Genomic DNA, 22,841 nt, shown 5'->3' on the forward strand with positions numbered 1-22,841 from the left:
CGTGGAAAGTCAGGGTAAAAAGGTAATTCCGAGCCTCTTCCCCACTTAACCTCGAGACTACTGAGTCTCTCGTGGCTTGTGACAGCCACTGACAGGCACGACGGCTATCCGCCTCGTGAACTGCGCCAGCATGGACGACCGCGTCGGCCGTACCGACCGAAGGAATCCAGCTTTCGCGTTAGCGGTTCGAGTCTGCACGACTTGACGTCGAGCGAGTTGCTCACGTCTGGCAAGGCCAAGACAGCCTCGCGCCTCGAGCCAAAGGCTCTGTGTGCGCAGCTATGTTACCCGCCGTGGTTGTGGAGCTTCGTTATCCACCTTGGTTGCGGAACTGTGCTACCCGCCTTGATGTGTGGAACGCTGTTACCCACACCAGAGGTGCATACAGCGACTTCCACATCAGTTATGGTCTGCGTGGCATTGCGTGGAACTCTGTTAACCACTCTCGGAACGCCGAATGCCGGTCTCCGCAAGCAGCGAAGCTGCTTGCGGAGCTTGTTACCCGCAGTGTGGACCTAGGTTACCCACCTTGTGAATGCCCTTTGGCGCCACCACTATAGAAGCGCATACGGCGTGACGACCTTCGGTGTTGAGATCGACTGGTGTGGCAGACCCGCACACACACCGGGCAGAGTTGGTGAACACCGACCGAGTCAGCGGAGTCCGGACCCTCGCTTGAAGCGACGTCGGCCTGAACAAGGTTCAGACCTGACTTGCGGCAGTTAACGTGACGTGGCCCTTCGTTACCCACGTCGTGATGTCTAGTTGACGACATCAGAGGCACTCGAAACCTCGCGTGGCACTGTGTTACCCACAAAAAAGCATGGTCATGCCTTCCTCGATAAGGTCTGGTCGATCGTGTGGACCTAAGTTACCCTCTTGGTTAGCGCTTAAAGGCATAACCACTATCGAAGCTCGTACGGTGCGACGACCTTGGGCATTGGACGCTGCTGGTGTAGCAGGTCCACACGCCGGGCAAAAGACCCATGCACTTGGCATTGCCGCAGCCAAAATGGTCGTGCTGTACGCAGAGCTGTCGGCGCGTTGACAGCTCCGTGACGCTTCTGCGTCCTGGTGGTCTGAATAAGACGCTCCCGTCATGACGGAGGTGGGAACATGACTCACCAATAGACCTGGACAGGTAGCCCTTATCAGCTTTGCCACACAAAAGTCCGGGCTGTGCCTTATGTTCGGCACAGCCATGTTGTTCATGACGAGAGATCGAGCGACACCGCGGTGCGCGAGTTCCTCGAACCCAAGCGTTCAGGTCCGTTGAAGACCATTGTCACCAAAGGCTAGTCAGCCATGGAACAGCCCACGACCGACACTCTGGCAAAGAGTGCAGTCGGGTGTCACTATGCCAAGCGACGTTCCGGTGGCGTATCGACGCCTAGAACTTATCAAACGCTCAAAGGGTACCGTACCCTCGTACACCGGGCGTACTACCAGCAGCCCATCACTGCCTAGCACCGGTTTGAGAGAACCACATCTCTCTGGGCTAAGCCCCGTGTTGCGCACAACCTACACACCCATCACGAAGCCTTAGCGCTCTTCAGTATGGCATACCGCCTCTACTGGTGGCTAGAGAGTCTTCGTCCACCTGACCGTGGTCTGCGCTACCGGACCTGGGGTTTACAGGCTGACTTTTTCCCTAGGACTGGCAAGGGACACACAGCCTCGTAGTGTCCATGTCCGCCACATCCGTAGCAGCGGACTAAGCTCTCGGCTGAGCTTAAGTCCATGGGCTCAGGCTCGCTGTACGCACCGTTATCAACGGGCTGCGTGACAGCAGGAGCAACTGCGTCATTGCAGCGATGCTTCGCCTCCCGAGGACCGCCATCCTCATCGTGGCGATGTTCCTCTTCCCGAGGAGTACTAGCCTGCCTGTGGCTGTACTCCTCTTGAAAATCGCTTTGAATCGCCTCCTCTATAGTTGTCGCTTGCACCCGAAATAGCTAGGTGCGAGCAGGACAAGCCTTCAGGCCGTCCATGAAGACTGATGTCTTGATGTCTTCAGGCAGAGGATTCTCTGCCAGAGATGCCATCAACGTGCGCGTCTCTAGCACGTAGTCCTGTAGCTCACGTCTGCCTTGCTTACACACGAGAAAGCGTGAGCGCTGGCGGAACGCGCTGTCCGCCGGTAAGAACGCGGCTCGAAGCTGTTCACACAGCTGAGCCCAGGATGCAAAGCCTCCAGGCGATGTCGTCTCCCTGGTGTATGCACAATGCTTGGCACGTCCACCAAGGTTGGATAGGACAAAAGCCACCCGAAGTGGATGAGACCCCCCTCCATGGCGATCTCCACCTCACGGAACCAGAAGTGAAGGTTCTCACCTTCCTTCCCCTCAAACGCGGGGACCTTCAGCCGTACAGCCTTAGGCTGGGTTGCCTGGGGAGCGCCATCGAGGCCTCCAAGCTCCCGCGGACGTGAGCGATGAGACCACGCTCGTAGGTCTCAAACGGCGCAGCGCGTTCGTGTGGCTCGGCAGGCGTCGCCGCCGCCAAGCTGCGGAGGACATTTTGTCCAAAATTGCCTCCCATCTTCTCTACAAGTTCGTACTGTGAGTCGTTCAAGCCCGAAAACTCACTTCGGTCCATCGTGGCTCAAAAGTGGGGCGCGCAGGGGATTTCGGTAGCTCAATCTGCCCGCGAAGGCGTAGGATTGACCAACTAGTGATACCAAGTGTGACGGGTCACAGAGCACCTTGCACAGAGGAAGTGCTCAAGGGTATTTACTACCCAAGTGAGCTTCGGTTCACGTATTCCCGACCTCAGAGGGAACGGTTTGCTACTTACAAGAGTTGGTGAAGACTAATGTATTTATAAGTAAGCTTAGCTTGGGCTCTAATACAGGTACAAACTAGAGGTCATCATTAGTGGAGCTATGCAGATATGCTCTGACTGGCTCCTAGAGCACCTGGTACCGTGTAGCAGATGTCCACGCTTTATGTTATTTGGGGTAAGCTGGATTGTACCCCGCTACATTGGCAATGCCACTAGCGCTGGTGACGCGCTACTGCTTCATAAGCGCTCCAATCAGTAGACTCATCTCCTGGTGCGAGCGCGCGCGTCCTCCTTGTCTCGACGAGCGCTCCCTTCTTTCTCTAACTTGTCTTGACGATGTCGTTCTGCTGCTTCGGCCTTTTCGACAGACAGCGCGCATCTCATGTATGTTTTCGTCGTGACGCGCCTGTCCTCTTCCTCGCGACGAGAATCGGCCTTGCGCTTCTGCTACTCTGGAACTAGCATCATCATTTGAATACACTTACACTCATGCTACCAGACCTATCGATCTCACCGAGTTGCTTCTTCAAAGCAGTCGTTACCTTCACGGCACGTACGCGTTTCGCCTTGATGTAGGTAGCTTCATGTAGGTCTTTGATAACTTCATCATGAGCCCGCTTGACACTGATGTTGTCACGAAACGCATGAAAATCACCTCCTCCAAGCCGGTTGAAGAAACCGAGCATAATTTTATATCGTTGAACTTCTTGCTCATTGCGACTGCCTAGCTTCAAACAACGAGTAGCGGGTTTCTGAGCCGTCTGCCTGACTTCGGCAATCCCGCAGAGCGATTGGACCATGAGCGCAACGGATCCGGACGTGGCGTCGGCTCGAAGGCATTCAACCCTTCGCTAACCAAAGGTGAGTTTAGAATATCTTGAAACTCTCCACGCTGCACTGTAGCCTCTGAAGTAGCTCCGGCTTCGCAGCCATCGGCGTCTTGTACGGTAGAGCCCTCGAGGCCGCATTGACGGGAGCCGTCACTATCTAGATTATCCCCAGTAGCGATGTCGCTGCCAACACGACGGCAGCGCTGTCTTTGTCGCGGTCCTCGTAGAAATTGTCATCGGGATCGAGGTCGAAACAAAAGTCGGGATACTCGATATCATCGTTATCCCTGAGTCTATTGGCCTCATCGTCGTCGGGCGCATCCACGTCAATCTCGACGGTATTAGCTTTGTCATCAATAGACCGTGTGATCGCTTTTGCTTGCTTGTGTGGGGAGGCATGCCTACTTTCCCAGTTGGCTTGTGAGTGCTTTAGTGCACTTTAAACTTGCGATGGAGACATTTGAAGTCCCGTTCGACACAATCGCGTACCAGGTCAGCGTTTGTAGCTCGCTACGAGCCGTTCCCACCCGTCTTTTCCCAAAGGAAGATACTCTTGTATAAACGTCAAAAGGCGTTCGACCTCAGCAAGTTAGTAGTTAGAGCTGCCGCTGATTTCCCCGCCTACACATAGAACATGAGATGTATGCAAGTGCGCAGACCGCAACGGCTTCACGGATAGACAGCGCACCGGTAAGGCGAATAGTAGCTTGTTGGCTCGAAAAAAGAAGATGGCGCCACCGATGGCTCAGAAGAGCTCACCGTCCTTGGGATATCCTGAAGTTAGAACAAAACGTACATTTCAAGCAGGATATGTAGCTGTCAACGAGCGCAGACAAGTTTTTAAATGATAACAGCTGTCACTTTGTGCATTGATTTTTCACCTTAAATGCTAGACATGCATCGATACAACCTTGTCGGATATGGTAGGCATCGGCCAGTTGTAATCTTGAAGAAGCGCGGCATGGGCTGGCACGAGGGATTAACAAGGCGCAATACATCTCCGAGCCGCTCCGCGTTGATGACGAGACAGACTCGATGGCTTAGGCGTTTAGATCGCTGCGCCATCACCAGATGATATATGTTATTGCGAGAGCGTCTGGAGCAAGCCGCACTTACGTGTTCCAGCTCGCCCAGATACCGCTCGAGCACTTCCCCAGCCTTGGTAGCTTCTCCGGCGACGACACCCAGCGATTATGTGCGTAGATGACGGTCCATGTAGACCTTGGTAGACTCGTCAAGGCCATTTCCGCAGCGGCCGCCAAAAGGACAGCAGTTCATGATGCAGTACACCTGCATCAGTGAATTGCAGCATTTATCTACGACACGGCGGGGTGCACGTGCGCCAGCCATAGTGGTGCACGACAGGGAAGGGTCCAACGGATTGAACAGTTTGCGCAGGTGGGCGATACGAAATGGCCAACGAGCTGGCGCAATCTGTGCTAGTGGTCACGATGTACGCGGACGTGGTTGCGGTGCTGGCTCATGGCCCGTTCACACCAGGCCCCGTCGAGCAGCGACTACAGTGTCGGTACGCTGGCGTCATGGCGCACGCAGCTGTTCGTATGACTCGTTTGCAGCGCGTCGTTCACGACGCGCTGCATAAAAAGTATTATGAAAAGAAGCTATGGTATTAGTGACCGTAATAGCGTCAACCCACAGTATTAAAAACACACACACGCACACAAGCACTCCCTACAATTTCTACTTAGACGCTCCCTGAATTTCCATCGCGCCGCCAAGCGTAGTGCGGATATGGGAGATTCTAACAATTCAAACCGTTAGTTTGCGCCTCGAAACAAATTGTTGATGCGGAGCCGCCGGATCTCCGGGTTGTAGGGGAGCGGCAGCTTGCGCCGATGATATACGCTGTCGACGCTGCCCATTTTCACTCAGCCGCCTGTCGCACAGAAATGATGACGTCGTACAGCGTCCTGGCCTAGGTTCGAAGCGATGGAAAGATCCGGTCCAGATCGGCCTCCTTTAGAGGAGCGAAATTACGCCCGGCCACCACTGTCAAACAGGGGAACGCCGGGGCGGATTCGACATTAATACGCGTGCAGGGCAATACGTGGGGTCGAGGAGCTTCATTCGAAAGCCCAGCGAGGTGTCGGAGTCGTTTGACGACCTCGGCAATTAGTATTGCACCAGGTGATGAATCCATCCTGCAGCGGGGCTGCCGTAGCTTTAGCGTCAGAGGAAGACGCTCGACTCAAAGAGTCACTAATACTAAGCTCCTTATCCAAAGGAGCTTACAGCCCACGATCAGGGCTCATAGTTAACCATAACTTTATGCCTCAAAACTAGATGTGTTTATTTATTTTTATTGCGGCCAAGCGCCTAGAGGTAAATGTATCTGTATAAATATCTAGCATAGCTAAATCTAATCAAATGCATAACGCGTGGCGTTAAGCCAACGTACTGAGAAACCTTGTTAACTCTCCAAATTATGTACTGAGAGTTTGTTAACTCTCCGGGTGCTCCGCACCCGTGTGTGTTCCACACCATGTAACCCCGTTACACTCTCCCCCACTAAGAAGAGAACATTCCGTCTCGAAACTTCCTCAGCGAGGACACGTCTTGTCAAGACGGCGGAGTTAACTACACCTCACAATAGCGTTGTACAGCTCCACGGTCTTACAAACGCTTAAGCATCGTTGATGCCCAACTTGTCGTCGTCGGCCCACGGCCCAATGTTCCAAGTGCATCGCGCATCTTGTCCTCAAGCGGTCTCAGACCTACGCTCGAGCTCCGCGCCTACTTCAAGAGCTGCAAGCCACTTAGAGCTATGCTCTTGACCCGTCCGACATGTCAATAACAGCTCAGCGGTTGAACACTCGCTTCACAAGCGATAGTTCGGTGGTTCGATCCACCAGGGCGTCGCCCTCTCGTTTCATGAACGATTGTCCACGCTTGGACAAGCTTAAGGGCAACACCTGTTTAGCTCAATGGTTGAGCGTTGGCTTTTACAGCCACAGGTCGGTGATTCAAACCCACAAGGGTAAAGCTCTCTCGCTCCATGAACTGCTGTCCATGCTTGGACAAGACTAAGGGCAACGCGCGTTTAGCTCAGTGGTCGAACCTTGGATTTAGAAGCCACAGGTCGGTGGTTTGATTCCACCCGGGCGCAGCCCTCTCATACCATGCGTAGTCCGTACTCGGACAAACTTACGCGCATCGCCCTTATAGCTCAATGGTAGAGCTCCGGCCTGGACAGCCAACGGCCGGTGGTTCGATCCCCGTCCAGGGCACACCACTTTCGTTGTTACAGCTCATCCATATTCGAATCATGCTCATCGAGCACGGTGTTTAAAACAACTATGCGTCTATCGGGACACTTGTGCCTGAACCTTGTTTAGCACAACACGAAGCACTTGCTTCCTTCGGGACCACGTTCTCAACACCACGAGGTCTCTCCACCTCCTGCTCCGGCTGCGAGCACCGCTCATACGTACGAGCTGGCTGCTGCAGCCACCGGTCAGATCCTGAGATCAACTACTGATCTGTTCGCTCCCCCGTCTAGTGGGAGGCGCTCAGCGTGTCGCAAGCCACGGTGGCGCTTTGTCACAGGATGTGCCCAGTCATAAGCGTTTACGGCGTCGGGGCAAATCTTGCCGGAGGGTAACCTCAAACTCCCATGAGTTCTGGGTGTGAGGGTAACCCCTCCACTTCACAAAGTACTGAATACGACCCTGGCATCTACGCCGCGCCACAAGGCGGTTCACGTCATAGTGGAGCTCACCATGCTCATCGAGCAGCGCGAGGGGGGGGGGGGGTTGGCTCAGCTGGGTTCTCGCGAGAACAGTCAGCACTTGCCGGAACGGCGTCTGCGTCCATGGGACGCCGGTATTCATTACATGAACGTTCACGTTCACCGCCCATCGGTCGGTCTCAAAGAGATGATCCACCGTGTGGACAGGGTGCAGTCACAACAATTGACTCACAAACAGGACTCGGACCTTGTGCGCCCAGTCGCTCGGCTGAACGTTGATCTCGACTTGCTCCTGTATCGTAAGCACTTCGCTCCGAGACCTGTGGCTCTGCCACTTGCTGTTGATCAGCCTGCTGTGGGCCCACGACTTGCTGTCGTCCCCCCCCCCCCCGTGGATCTACTACCACATTCTGCCCTACAGCTGTCCGTGGCCCCGCCACCGTTGGCGCAATCGTCTCAGCGCTCACCTGAGCAGGGTCTTGGTATGGCTTAAGCAAGCCAACAGAGAAGACCGGATGCGTGCGCATCTTCTTCGGAAAGTTAAGCGTATACGCTAGGCCCTTCCTGGCACGACCTTAAACGGTCTTGTGAGTCGAGGCCTCAATTTCATCTTGAAGTCTGCAGACACTGCATGAGTTGGTAGGTTTTTCGCGTTTAATAAAACTTGGTTACCGACCTCAAACCTCTCACTATTGCGTCTGTCCTTGGCTTCGGCATATTCCTTCTGCGTGTCTTGGCTTTCAGATATATCGTCACGTACTTGGCGCATTACGCTCAGTCTCAAAGAGACAAAGTCATCAACTGGCTTGCGAACCGCAACAGGGCTGACATCAGCTAGCCGCTCGGCTATCTCTCCCCATCAAGTCCTGAGCCACTGCGTGGCGGCGTCAGTGGGACGCGAGGGCTCGCCAAGCCGTTCACATAGAACGGAGTCAAGCGCCAGGATCTCGTCTCATTGAACCGACTAGATGAAGTGGTGGTGGTTGGATACGTGAAGCGGACGGTCCAGGTTTGGTTGTCACCAGATCCGGAGGGAGGATTAGATCTAGCCCCCAGATTCTCGATGAAGCGTATGTAAAGAGAGTTCGTATTGAGCGAATTCTTAAAGCACAGAACGAAGAAAGATGGATCTTGGGACTAAACAAGTATTGTGCCTTGCAGAAACTTTGGCGTGCGATTTAGGCCCGTAACTCAACGACAAATCATATGAGATAAACTTGGCTTATGCTCGTAACTCAATGCTAAAAATAAGCTAAACCTCAACAGCGGATGGCCCTTCCAACAAGGCAAAAGCGCTCTTACTGCTCACACCCCACTTTGTACCTCGGTAAGAGCCATATTCATTCCCTTCGAGAGTCACATACGCACATTGTAACGTTGTTGTACAGCTGCATCATCCTTATGTCACTCCCAATGCCGCAGGAACTACAAGTGCTTCTCACTGTGAAGGTCGAAAAGCCTTACACCAACTGCAGAACTCCGTATGGAGCACCTATTGTCTTTGCGTTCATGCCGACAGACGGGCTTGTCGTTCTACATGCTCGAATCAGCAACCAGCTAGCTGAAGATGTTACTTGGGACGCGGATGCTCCCATTTTGATCAAGCCATCAGCCAACATATCGCAAGTAAACTATGTAGCGCTCCCTTCTTCACAAGACGAGTTTTCTAACAGCATCGACCGCTTATGGAAGCAAGCCGCCCGCCGCAAACATGGGTACGAAACACTTCGTAATTCTGTTAACATGCCAAATGACATAACTACACGATGATTTAGGCAAGCCGACTTTCAGCTTGGGTTGTACATTTACGTACAACGTAGAAATACCCATCCAGTTATTCGCCGTGCAACAGAAGCACTCGTTGAAGCATCGGCGGCTGCAATAAGAGAAGTGCTGGAGATGGCAGGAAGCAGTAGCACTTACGGGCCTGCTGCACAGCGCTACTGGGCTATTTCTCATTCCCGTCAGCCCGAGGGCACCCCTATCGAGCCTCCAACTAGTGCTACATCTGCGCAACTACAACGAATTGGCGCGATGCACTCTGACATTTCCGCTACATTAGATAGCAATGGCTCGAGTCCGAGTCACCAATTTGTGCGCGTGGCTTGCAGACTTAACGAAGGTATTATTCACTTGGAATTAGACGTAGCTGAGTTGCGTCGAGCTGTTGGGATGCCATCCTACGATCTATTTCCTCCATTTCGCCCCGATCTTGAAGCTGATCCTACTGAGAACGTGAGTGACACTGATCATGCTGAACAAGCTGGCGAGTAAGAAATTAGAGAAGAATTCATCGCATTGCGCATTTACCTAAAGAAAATTTCTCGATTGAGACCTACTCTGTCATAGCCGCAATGACCATACAAATTTCCACTCTCTTCTTTTCCTTCCTCTATGCATTTACGCATAGCAGCCTGCAAGGTTCTTCTTGCATCAAATCGAAACGCAAGATGTGCGTGACGGGTTAGCCACCGCTTCAGAAGCCCAAAATTAACCTCAATCGGATTCAACTGGGGTGAATAAGGTGGTAAGAAAAGTAAAAGCGCTCCTGTCGAGTGTACGAGGTCTTCCAGCTCCTTGTACATGTGTATTTTGGCGTTGTCTAGAATGACAATTGAACTAAATCATGATTAGTGCCAAGTACAAACAATGAAACCATGAAGGATGCCGTACCGTGGTAGCGGCCACGGATTTAAAAGTGGTGCTACATTCTTGAGAAACGCAGCATGAAAGCGATTCCGGTCAAACGCTCCTGGAGTAGTATCCCAGGCAATAAAGCCTGAAATGTCCATTGCAGCTAAAATGGACACGCGGTCACCTACATTTCGCAAACATCAGAAGAGGGAAAACCAAAACAGAATAAGTCAAAATACTGAGTACATACCTCGGTCGAATGGTTGCCGCACAATTGCTGGTGTGTTTCTGGCTGACCAGGCAAACCGACGTAGCACATCACGACCATCTTTTGCTGTTTCATCCAGAAAAACTAATTGCTCTGGGTTGCTGTAAAACGGGGCGAGCTTTTTGTAGTACGCATCGATTTCAGCAGGAATGCTCTCTCTTGCACGCTTGGTCAATACTTTGCGAGTAAGACCGAGGTCAAATCGAAGCGCACGACATATCGTCGCTGTCGACACATTTTTTAGCGTAGGAAACCTTTGCTTGAGTGTAGATTGCAGCTCCTCAATGTTGAATCATGGATGCTCTTCTACGTAGCCGTTCACAAATTTGATGCACTCTGGAGGCCAACGGGTCTTGCGCTCAGTTCGTGCGTTGGGGATTACGTTTCCACGACGACGAAATAGCATACCCCAACGAGAAATCGACCTCGCAGAGACTCCCATCACCGACGCCACCACAGATAAATCAATGTCGTAAAGGTATGTTAGTACTACTGACCGCCAACGCATGTCAATTGAGACGGTCATTGTTTCTTGGCAACTCCAGGGGGTCGACGATAAACAGCGAGTGTGAAAGCGTTGGTTAGGCGCTTTTTTCATGACCATTCAACCATTCCTCGTATAACACAACTCTAACTCTTCTAATAAGAGAGCTATTCAACCATAATTCGACGAATTGCCTAACTAAATCATGATCCCAAGATTTGCTTAAACAACGAGTTACGACGTTGCTTAGACAGAAAGAGTGCAAGGCAAAATATATGATGGGAGATGTACGGAACCCGAGTCGGGAAGACGCCAAATCCTCCATTATTATCACTACGGATTATGCAGTGTATCTGAACGATTTACTCTTATATTTCCCCCTACGAAACGAGTCAGTGGGGACCGAGACGGATTGATGCGATTTGTGATGCCAGAAACCTTGTAGCAGGACGTCCTGCATCACTATCACGCTAGCTTAGAAGGAGGACATCAGGTAATCGGTCGGACTTACCAACGGATCCGAGAATCTTTCCACTGGAGGGGACTGTTCAAGAGTGTGCAGCGATATGTCGGTGAATGCGTGGATTATGAGACAGGAAAAGGCAGGCCCGCAATCGAGGGGGGGGGTCTCCAGGTAGCGTCCAGGCGACCTACCCGTTCCAAATCATAGCAATGGATCACATCCCCTTGCTATCCAAGTCATTCAAAGGAAGCATCGAGTTGTTGATCTGGGTGGATCTGTTCACCGGATACGTGATAGCCAAGGCTAGCGCGTCCAAACCTGCACAGACCATCGCCGAATCGTACGAAGGGTGTGTCTTTCGCCGATTTTGAGCTAGTAAGATGATTCGTCATGATCGGGAGCCAGGTTTCATGTCCGATTTCTTTTAGGCCTTCAACGGTATCCTTTGGCAAAGACAAAGGGCTACTATGGCATATCGTTTTCAAGCCAATGGATCTATCGAACGCATGGTACAGACGATCACAATGGCGCTCAAGATGTATGTCCAGGATTTGGCTCAGCGAGACTGGGATGAGAATGCAGAGCGACTTACCTTCGCTATGAATACCCCACAGGTAAGGATCCGGGGCGATACCCCGTTCTACTTGGTACATGGATGGATCCTAGATCGACTTTGGAAGCGGACATTTCAGTGGGCAGTACCAAGAGGAGAAACCGAGACCCAAGACGATGGTGATACCAAGTCCAGAAATACTACTGGCAAGCCAGATCCCAAGTGAACGAACGGCTGCGAAGTGCGATACAGGATCGAGCGGATCGACACATCGAAGAAGCCAGTCCACATCAAATTCAGGTCGGATCGCAAGTGTTACTGTACTTGGATCGGGTAAAAGAAGGATATGCCCGTAAATTGGCCATCTGTGGCACGGGCCGTTCCGAGTAAGTGAAAAGAAAGGGGAATACGCCGTGAAGTTGGAGACGACAGGCACCTTGTATCGCTTGTTCCCTGTATTACACGTATTCAAGCTTAAACTGGTCAGAGAATATCCGGACCGGCCTGAGATCCATCTCTCAGTGGAAGAGTCCAACCGAGTGGACTTCGACGAGGGCCTCCTACTGGAAGATAGTTGGAACGTGGATCTGGAAGCAGACGCGATCGAAGTCGAGAAGATCGCCGCCATGAGATCAGGGACACGGACCAGATACGGACAAATTTACAGCGAATTACTGGTATATTGGCGAGGATATGACGAACCCAGCTGGGTAGCCGAGGTAGATCTGAACTGTGGAGCATTACGCTATGATTTCTTGCGGGGCCGTACGAATTGGAATCGATTTGGCGTGATGCAGTCTCACGAAGAGGAATGAGGGGGGGTCCATGGGTGTGAACCGGTCATATCGATTGGAGAATGAAGAAGGAGCCACAGGTGGGGTGTGGGCCACGAGGAGGAGGATCACTGATGTGAGCTGGTCATATTAGAGGAAAAGAGAAGAAGGATCCACAGGAAGGATGTGGATCAGGAGGAAGAGGTGAATGTTTGATGCATAAAGAGTGACGTTTCTACGTGCAAAGAGTGCCGGACCAAATTCGGTTTCAAGTGATCGGACCATATTGGTCTGATTATGACTCAACCTTATGAGGTAGATACGGCTCGGATCCAAGCGCGGATCCGGTTTAGATCCTAGGGTGGATCCGTCTCAGATCCAGAAGTTGACCCAGATTCAGATACTGATATGGCTTGAATCCCAAGGTGGATCTAGCCCAGATCCAGGTGTACGCCGAGGATCTGACATGGCCTCAATCAGACAAACGAATGTTAGGAAAGACACAATCAAGTAACGAAACGTGGATTAGATGAGCTTATACAGATAGTCTAGATCGATCCAGTTTCGAACCGCTAATTGTTACTATGAGACGGATCCACGAAGACTGGAACTGGAGGCGTAAAATGAAGGTGTGGAATGGATCAGGTGGTCTTGGGCTGAACGTTGAAGAACTTTCCCACCAGTCGTGGGATCCGGTGATCTGGATGTTGGCTGGCGTCTCCCCGAAATTGGTTGCGCCAAGGTTCTGCTATGTCAATCTCTTGCAGAGCTTCCAATAAACTCGGGGGTTCGGGGCGGTGACGGTTGGCTTCTTCCAAGTTAGCTCGACGAGACACGGATCCCGGGAGCCATGTCACCTTGTCCCCACGTCTTGAAAGGTGTAGGAGGATCGGATCCAACAAGATATCCACATCACACCAACCGTCCTGAATTGCCAAGCCTAGAATCACGAGAATCTTCTTCCAGATCCGACCGGCGTGACTGCGTCCGTAGCCGCGCTGCTTGTTGAAGTTCGGCATGTTGAATCCCGCAGCTGGACACGATAGATGGAGAATCGATGGGAACCTACCCATATTGCGATCCGGTGTTTAGAAGCGAACTCGCGAAAGGCGCCAGCAAATAATCCGAGGCGTCCACCGACGTTATCTCGGAAGCTTACGGGATTCACCAGGTTAGTCGTCAGAATATCTCATGGTGCAGCGTCATGTAATTCCTTCACGCTGGATTTGGTGACCAACGAATCCACATACCCGGGTGCCGGCATGTCATCCTCTTCGCAAGGGAATATCCACTCAGTACGAAACTGCAACTAAGGAAACAGGATGGTGATCTTCATAGTGGCTATAGCGACACGATTTAACTTCTTTGCGGACCAAGGCTCGATAGTGTTTGCGGTGAAGATCTCAGGCGGGAGTCGACCAGGGATGAAGGTGCCTTCAGGACCAAACGGAGCCACGGGAAGCATGCTTGGTAGGGAAGAGTTGGGAGGAGCGGCGGCCAAGGCAGATCCAGTGGATCCGCCACCGTGGGGTGACCCATCTCCATCGTCGCTACCCAATCCATCATCGCTGCCGATCGGGATTACAGATCCCGCGGTGCCGTCTCCGAATCCAAGCGCTCCAACGGCTTGTTTAGTCGGCGTCGAGTGAGATCTCCGCCGATCTTCTGACAAAGCCTGCCGCATGTCTTCCTCCAAGGCATCATCTGCGATCCGGGCGTCCTCTGAGTCCTCAGGATCCTCATCATCGTCATCATCATCGTCAGAACTGAACAAGAAATGACCCGCTGAGATGGTACGTTTCGAGGAAGAACGGATAGGAGTTCCTGCGCCGTCGGACCAGTCGGATCCATCATCTTCGTCGTCTTCCAAGCTGCCGAGTCCAAGCCGGTAGGAATGGGACGTTTGCATTTTGCCTTACCGGACGTAGATCCCACAAGTTAAGATTCAGTCGAGGCTGGTCGGGAGACGGTAGACACTGCCACGGAAGGTCCAGGAGTAACTCCCGAGTGAGCCGAGACCGACACGGCCGTGGACGCTACTAGCCCAGTCATAGAAGAGGTAGTTGCCGTAGATCCAGTCGCCGAAACCGCCTTGGACGATGACGTGGTAGCAGATCCATTCTTGAATCCAGATCGGGATTTTGACGACGCTACCAAGGACTTGGTAGCGGATCCTGTCTTGGATCCAGATCCAGACTTTGGAGGCGCAACCAAGGCCTTGGTAACACTTCCTGTATTGGATCCAGATTTCGTCGATACAGCCGCAACAGGTACCTGTTTGGAAGATGTTGTGACGCTGGATCCGGCCTTGGAAGCCACGTTGGCAACAGAGCCGACTTGGGACTTGGCCTTGGCAGGGGGTCTAGCAGGGGACGCGTCCGCGTTCTCTTGTGAGGCCGGGAAGATCCAACGCCAGAAGCAGGGGATGCGCTGCGCGGTCGTTTCACAGTCGAAGGATTCACCTCACCTAGGGAATGCTGGGAGGCCGAAGTGTTAGCGGCCGGGGCGATCCAGTTTGAGCCGAGAGTGGTTCCGTGATGGCAACGGCCACCAAAGTCAACCGTCGACGCGCTATGTCACGCTCCAGAACCAGTTGCTGGTGCTGATTGCGGGCGGTAGCGAGTTGATCCCGTAGCTGAGCCGAACTCGTCTCAGCGTCTTTCAGCTTATCAACTGGATCAATAAAACAAGTGAATATGGGATCACAATAAGGAAACAAGAGCGGATCCACGTACGCATACGACGGATTTTGGATTTCAGCTCCGTCTGCGTCCGCGTGGCATCTGCCCACTCGGTAGCTGCCTTGTCGCGCTGGAGCTCGGTATCCGTCAACTGGTCTTGGCGTTCGTCATGGGCTCAAGTCATACGCACGAATTCCTCAAGCGCGTAGTCTCGCCCAGCCGACAACTTTTGATGGACTCTTTTGCCTTCTTCCGTTTATCAGATAGACGGACCAGGGCGACGTTTGGTGCTCAAAAAAGATGGATCCGGCGCAGGAGACCCTCCGCGAGGTGACCCCAATGCAGATCCACCATGGGCGGATCCCACATAGTCGTTAGCCACCACCTCTTCCTGCGTCAGGCGCAATTCGTGGCGGAGCCGATCCAAACTTTCGTCAGCAGCCACGGTAGCGGCTTTAGCACCTTCAAGGTCCCGCTCCAGATCGTGGATCTTCGATTGAAGCTGGTGGGTCTCGGATCTTGCCAGCGCCATCTCCCGAAGGAGATGGTCGCTGTCATCTTGCAAGCCATCCCGCTGACGAAAGATGGGATTTAGTCGTCCGGTTAAGTCACGAATCTCCACAGCTTGGTCGGCCAGCAGAAGTCGCAAGTCCTGTGAGCGTGAAATTGCGTGGTGCTCCCAATCTTGGATCTCCACAGCTTGATCATGAGCTTGAGCCTGTAAGGTCCGGAGTCGGGTGACGAAGGAAGATGCGAAAAGAGATTTGAACGTTTACTGGTTCACAGCCTCTGCACGTTGAGCTCGATCCCGAGCATCTCGAGCAGTCTGGAGCTCTGCCGTCAAGGTCCGTACCTGATCGGAGAGAACTTGGGCCAAAGTCCGCAAATCCGTAGGCGACGCAGGAGGACTGACCGGAGAAGCGGTGGATGGGGCCTTGCCAGGCGTTTTAACAGTACGTTTCGTGGGAGCCATGTGTCACGCGAGGGAGGAAGCTGTTGGAGAAGTAGGAGAGTTGGTAGTGTACGTCGTGAACGCTGTCGTGCAGCGCCACCCACGTACAGTAGGCGATTGTGGTGAAGTGCTTTCTCATAAATAAGAGATTGGATCTGACAAGGAGTCATTACCACAGATTAGTGGCAACACCCGGTGGTTAGGTGGGGGATCTGGATTGCCCGGAATAGATCCACGCTGATCGAAGTGAATTGGGCCAAGGTAAAGCGGCATCCTATATGGTTCGACGATGAATCTGGTATGAATCCAGTACGGGAAGGCAGCCAAGTGGAGACTCGGATCCACCCTCACTTGATTATACCTGAAGGATATGGGATATATTATGAGCGGGTGGATCGAGTGAGGATACTATGAAGGAAAGACGGTAGATGTCATCTGGAGTTGGATATGGTATCAACGACAAACGAGAAGGCAAGATCCACCGCTATTTGTCTCAGATCCCACTTTGCCAAGTCCAGATCTAAAGGATTGAGGATCCCACACCGAGTGACCTGGATCCAGGATATGGGATGGTGGATGCAACGGATCTCGAACTTCGTGGAGTGATGGAGACCGCAGGTAGTCGTACGACGATGTTGAAAGATTGGAGAGCTCAGATCCATGGTGAGTGTACACTTGCAGTAAGGTGGATCAAAGTAACCTGGACCCGGGACAGTGTACCCATAATATGGCGACCTTATTATGATCACGCTATGGATCCGGTGGATCTGATGCTGACACAGCTGGGGTGATGGACCAAGGAGAAAAAAAGCATGCAGCCGATCCTGGTTGGGGATTTAGAAATGCATATAAGGTAGGAATCCAGGCAGGTAAAGGCCTAACTATGAACCAGACCTCAATTTGCACAGTATCACGAAAGTGCCTTCCTGCTCTCAAGAATCGGAACTACATTGGCCGTACGAGCTCGGTGAAGTTGGGAATTGCGAAGCTAGCGTTGGTAGTGACAGCAGGATAACTTTGGCCAGATCCTACAGCCTAGTGAGCTTTCCTCCACATGCAGATCCGAAGGGTTAATCGGATTTACTACTTTGTCGGGTATACCTAAGAGGCTCTCAACTCTCAAGATCCCACCACAGGAGGCGGCAAGTACGACGCAAAGGAAAACAAAGGCAAGGGAACATACCCGCAAGGCAACCCTAAAGCCAGATCCCAGATCTTGGCCCTGGATCCACCAAGCTCGAATATTCGCTTGGAATACAGAAACAATTACGGACGCAGAGTGAAGATCTTACTACTACTGCTTCACCCCATCCCCACGTCTCGCTAAGACACTCAAGCTTCACCATTTGAGCTCTTCGGAAGTTACCGAGAGAGCAAAATCCCGTACTACCGACGGGTACACAAGGTGAGGAAAGTTCAGCAGATCACGGATCATCGGGGAGGGGGGGCTCCGTTGTCGGCGTCTTAGCGCTGTTGGTAAGTTGGATCCAGTATTCTCGCAGATTTTGCTGATCCCGCTACACCACAACAACACCGATATTTTGGTGTTCGTGTGTCGGCTGAGCAAGATGGTACATCTTGCTCCAGTACCCGTTACCGTCACAGGCGAGCAAGCCGCGAGGTTGTTCGTCGATGGCGTGTTCCGCTATCACGGTCTCCCGGAGGCGATTGTCTCGGCGCGGCTCACGGCTGCGTGTTGGAAAACGCTGTTTCCTTACTGGAAACCCGTCTGCAGATGTCCACTGCGGACCATCCACAGACAGACGGCCAGACAGAGCGCGTTAATCGAGTGCTCGAGGTCACCCTGCGCAGAGCGTGCGCGGAAGCACCACGTACGTGGTCGACGCAGCTTCCAGTTGTTCAATTTGCGCTGAACAACGCGGTGCACGCGTCCACGGGGTCCACGCCGCTTTACTTGAACGGCTGCCGTCACCCCAGAGTGCCTCTCACTTTTCGAGAAGACACTGCATCCTTATTCTCAGTGAGAGAGAGGCTCGGAAAGCTCTTTCCTCCCAGGTCTCAGATGTGAGACCGGTTTCGCTACGGAAGGAAGTGGAGTGTTTTTTTTATTCCAAGCTGAGCATTATCAGCAGGGCCCGCGGTGCCATGGCAGCGGCCCCGGGCGGGCAAAAGGAGTACTCTAACAAACATGGAAGAGGAAACTTAAGTATATTTAAGGTGGGGGGCTTAGTGCTATTAGACACGAGGAACCTTCCGCTGCACACTGCCAGCTCTGATGGCACCAACAAGCTGAAGCACCGCTTCATTGGAACATTCGCAGTCCTGGCCAGGCATGGTACGTTGTACACCATCGACCTGCCTAAGGCAATGACGACGCACCCGACGTTCTACGTTGGACGTCTTAACCGGCACTTTGAATCATCAGGGGGTTGCTGACTCGCAGACCCACCTTGGTCCACTCCTCAAAGCGAGGGCCGGCCACAGACGTCACCGAGGGCGTCGGTGCAGGCACCCGAGCCTCGTAGCTGAACGGTCAAGACCGTACGCAGTAGTGGCCCCGTACGAACGGACCTCGGAGCCATACGCCGAGTACGTCAGGTACGCACCATACGCGTACGACTGGGAGTGCGCCGAATGCGGCTCCGGATGTGGCAGCAGAGCATCGATACATCGGATCATGCGGAAGGCCTCGTCGAGATCGAACGAAGAGGCCCGCCGGTCCACCCGCAGATGCAGGCTCCAGACCTCACGCTCCAACAGATCCAGGCGGTCCGCAATACGAGCAAGCACGCCCTGATTCCCGGACTGGGCGGCAGCATCACCGCCAGTCCCGAGACCAAGCCAACCTCAGGATCCTGCGTCGGACCCGTAGGAGAAGCACTCGGACGAGAGTAGCGTTTGGGAGGCTCCGAGTACTCGTACTCGTACGAGGGCACCTCCGCCCCTGCTTGACCGGAATGAAGAAGTCCACTACCACGTGGAGCAGATTTTCCAGGAGCAACGACGTCGCGGTAAGCGACAGCTCCTCGTGAAGTGGAGGGGTTATGCCCACTCCGAGAACTCGTCGGAGCCGATTGAACGGCTCCTGATTGACTGCCCTAAGGCTGTCGCAATCTGGGAACAGAAGCGGCAGCAGCTTCATAAGTAGTCCGGGGCTTCTTGCCCGAACGGGGTACGGACGTTGACGACACTCTGTACCCGCGCTCATCGTGAGCGTTAGAAGCCGCGCGCTTCAGAATGTCCCTTGGTGGCATGCGCTTGCTGACCAAGTGGGAAAACCGGACACGAAGATCAATCTGGTTCAGGATGCGGGACAGTAGCTGATCTTCATGGAGTTCCCGTAACTCCGAGGGTGAAAACTTGAGATACTCTATCCAAGCCCAGAGCATGTACTCAGATGAATTCCAGTTGAGACAGTTTTCGGGAAGAACCCAGGGATAGCCCCAGAGAGGGTAGAGACCACCCGGTTCTCGGGCTTCTTACGACAAGTTGTGAAGTCCTCAAGAGGGATAAGGTGTGGCGCGAGAAGCACACACCGAGCCGCCTCCAAGTTGTCGACAAAAGACTGCTCCTTTTGAACAAGGGTACGGTCTTAACGCCCCTAGAGGTGTGGCCGCCAACAAGGCCACGAGGAGCGACGAGAATCGCCAGGAAGAGGTCAGCCCCAGAGCTCTCCTCGGGAGGCCAATATCCTCGTGGGTTGATGGCAGCTCCCTGGCTGACGGGTGCTACCAACGGCCCCCCACGCGTACGCTGGGCAGCTTGGAAGTCCTCCTGCTGCTGGTCGAGGTCGTTAGTGATCTCCCGGGGCTCAGGAATAGCACCCTCTTCCTCCTCTTCCTCGTCCTTTTCATCCGAGGGCCCGAAGAGGCTCCGATGGGAGTACCAAGTCTCCTTCTCCTCGCGGAGTGGAGACTTCGAAGCCGTACGCTTCTTAGAGTGCGTGGCACCTTTGGCTTTAGGGGCCTTAGCACGCGCAAGACTCTCGGCAAGCGAGAAACGTTTGCAAGGTTTCTCATCCTTCTCGTCGTCAGCTTTGGGAGTGCCCTTAGCCTTGACGGCCGGGCTCTCAGAGCGCACTGACGTCCTGGGGCTGTGATCACCGTGATCACTAGCGAGCGACTGCACGCTGACGCCTTTGTGCTCGCTGGGCACTGGGCTGTGCCCTCCCGTAGAGACCACAGGAGCATCGTGCGAGCTCCCGGTCTCGGCTTCGTCCTCACTGCCCGAGTCGAACTCACGTTCAGCGAACCTAGGGAATTGTCTGGGGAGGCCGAGGCGACGGACTGCGGCGCTTGCTCGCACGCTTGCCCACAGCCGCGTCACCAGTTGAGCCGATCGCCTCGGAGGCCACCTTAGTATCCTCCTGGAGTGCCGAGCCTTTGCCGTGAGGCCTTAGTACTCTTTGCGTGCGCCGTTCTGGTAGCAGCCCTGGACCGTGTCTTCGCACCGCTCTTCGCAGTGCCACGGGGCATGGTAACGGTCGATGTGAAGACCAAGAAGAGGAGCGCTCAAACTGCTGCTCGAGGCTCTAACTGTGAAGTGAGCCTCCGCCCCGCTCGCGCAGCAAAAACCGCTCTCTATCTTCCCTTACAAAATGCGAAGTCTGCCCACCTCCCCCCCTCCGCCTTACTGATCGTTATTTACACTCTACCTCCATCTGGCGTGGCCCTCCTCGGGTCAGGTATTCTCCAAAGGTAACACCCTAATACATGAAGTATGACACTTCATACTTTCGGGATATTTGGGTACAAGGGTACAACGGTCCTCCAAAGCCACCCATTGGCCGATGACATTCGCTTTTCTTTAGGTTATATATTTAACTTAAGCTTGTCTACCTATAAATATACTCAGCTTACAACTTACCTTAAATTGGTCACTTCGCTCCCTTAGGTAAAAGGGACCTGGCAACTGCCGTTCACTGAGAGTTTGTATACTCTCGGAAGCCAACTTCCTCTAGCGCAAGGTGCTGTGTGACCCCCTCACAATAACAACACAAGATCTGTCAGCGGAGCCAACTCTTTTTATCGCACTAGACAACTTCATGTCTGGTATGCCAACCGCTCCCGCAATCGAATTTGTCTACCTTAAGCATAGTCTCAACAGCATTGCTGCCCAAGACTACATGTCGTAGTCTTATCTAGTTCTCCTAATTCTCCAATTCGCATTTTTTTTCACGCTCGAAAAATGCGAATCCCCCAAGCACAGATGACGATGATTATATGCGATTTTATGTGTACTTTTCAATGGCTGATAAAGAGGTTTACATTTTAATATTTACGTAGCATTTTTTGGACGAAGTTGGTGTGTACGTTTGGTAAACCTACTATTCAATAATGTTTGACGCTGTCTCCCGTTCTGCGCGGTAGACTAGCCAGACTAAATAATAATAGACGGGTTAGCTAATATATAGACGGGTTAGTCTACCCCGCTAGATATGAGACAGCGTCAAACAAAATGATAGTTACGGCTAGAGTTAAAGAGAAAATCGAGCTTAAAGTTGGCCAGCGGATTTTCGCACCTAACCGGAACTGAGACACCTTGATGTCAACTTCCATCGAAAAACTGTAAAGCTACCCTTATTCAATTGCTTTTATTTAAAATAACACTCGAATTTCAAAAATCGAAAAAAATCCTGAGCTCAAAACACTCCCAAATGTTCGAGGGCCCATAAATAGAGATAATATTTTTGGGCGACCACAACTTATTCAGCTTTAAGCATCTGTAGCATATAAAGGCTCAAGAGATAGAGGGGTCACCCCTCTTTCGTTTAGAGTGCTTAACTCGCGATTCGTACTTAGGTACGTAAGTATCATTTTGTTTGACGCTGTCTCATGTATAGATCAAGATACGTTTGTCGTTATCTTGCTTATCCCGAGTACACGCGGTATTTGCTACAATACGCTCGCCAACGAGCAGTGAAGCCTTTAGTGGCTACAGGACCCGGCTTCTACAAACAATTATAATATCTTTTTTTTAGTTTCATGGAAAAAAGTCTGTAAACACAGAGTAAAAACAAATATCACTGCTACTTTTGTTTTTGCGGTGACTCGGACACCTCTAACGTTTAAAGTGCCAGAAACAATAACATATTGGTACTACACTGTAAACAACATTTATAAAAGTGCTAGCACTGAATCTACATTCAGGAACCGGTGTCGTGTACTACTATTCCGATGACTGTTACTTTTACGGCTTCAGCTGCCAGTTTGAGGTATCTATTGGCTTCACCTATATTCACCTTATGTCACGAATGTGTCCACATTTTCTGCAACTTCTGATTTATGTTGCTTGGAGCCTAAGTTTAGAGTTTAGCTGCTCGGGATGACGATGACGAAGGCGTAGGGCTTTAGTAAATTAAACAGTGAAAACCCTTAATGTTTGTGCTTTGGGTGGGTAGGTAACCCGAAAATTCCATTGCTCCAAAACCCGAGAAAACACCCCAGTACGTGATGGGCCACGGTTTATGAGCACATGTTATTGGTTGCACTTTGAGGACCGTGGCCTCTCCGCCTAAGTGTAGGAGGTGTCCGTGCGCAAGGTAGGGCGGGCGGATTGAGACGGCCGCCCGAATTTCGTTAGATAGTTGATTGCAACTTTATTCCACTAATAAAAATATTATAAAAGAGATGGATCGCTCAACAACTTTTTGTTGCGTATCTTTCGTCGACCTTCATGTACATTGTATTAATAATACTTGAGTAATCATCTAGTGACGCAATGCCTTTTGTTATGCGCCCTTGCTTATC

General features: G+C 52.3%; 2 protein-coding genes and 2 pseudogenes across 4 annotated transcripts; all 4 read left to right on the forward strand.

Annotated features, from left to right (window-relative positions):
- Nucleotides 1-5,026: 5,026 nt before the first annotated feature.
- On the forward strand, nucleotides 5,027-5,554 carry PITG_15535 (uncharacterized protein; the record flags this gene model as incomplete). Its single annotated transcript, XM_002897643.1, has 2 exons — nucleotides 5,027-5,174; nucleotides 5,451-5,554. 2 exons carry the CDS (start codon nucleotides 5,027-5,029, stop codon nucleotides 5,552-5,554), a joined length of 252 nt encoding a protein of 83 aa, XP_002897689.1.
- A 991-nt stretch (nucleotides 5,555-6,545) lies between these two features.
- PITG_28667 lies at nucleotides 6,546-6,615 on the forward strand (annotated as a pseudogene). The gene has a single exon. The product of its transcript is annotated as a tRNA-OTHER (tRNA).
- A 54-nt stretch (nucleotides 6,616-6,669) lies between these two features.
- Nucleotides 6,670-6,741, forward strand: PITG_28668 (annotated as a pseudogene). Its single transcript has one exon. The product of its transcript is annotated as a tRNA-OTHER (tRNA).
- A 1,983-nt stretch (nucleotides 6,742-8,724) lies between these two features.
- Nucleotides 8,725-9,597, forward strand: PITG_15536 (uncharacterized protein; the record flags this gene model as incomplete). The annotated part of the gene is made up of 3 exons (XM_002897644.1): nucleotides 8,725-8,820; nucleotides 8,881-9,038; nucleotides 9,099-9,597. 3 exons carry the CDS (start codon nucleotides 8,725-8,727, stop codon nucleotides 9,595-9,597), a joined length of 753 nt encoding a protein of 250 aa, XP_002897690.1.
- Between the last annotated feature and the right edge of the window lie 13,244 nt (nucleotides 9,598-22,841).

Source organism: Phytophthora infestans, genomic scaffold, assembly GCF_000142945.1.
Source record: "Phytophthora infestans T30-4 supercont1.42 genomic scaffold, whole genome shotgun sequence".
Taxonomy (NCBI): Eukaryota; Oomycota; class Peronosporomycetes; order Peronosporales; family Peronosporaceae; genus Phytophthora; species Phytophthora infestans.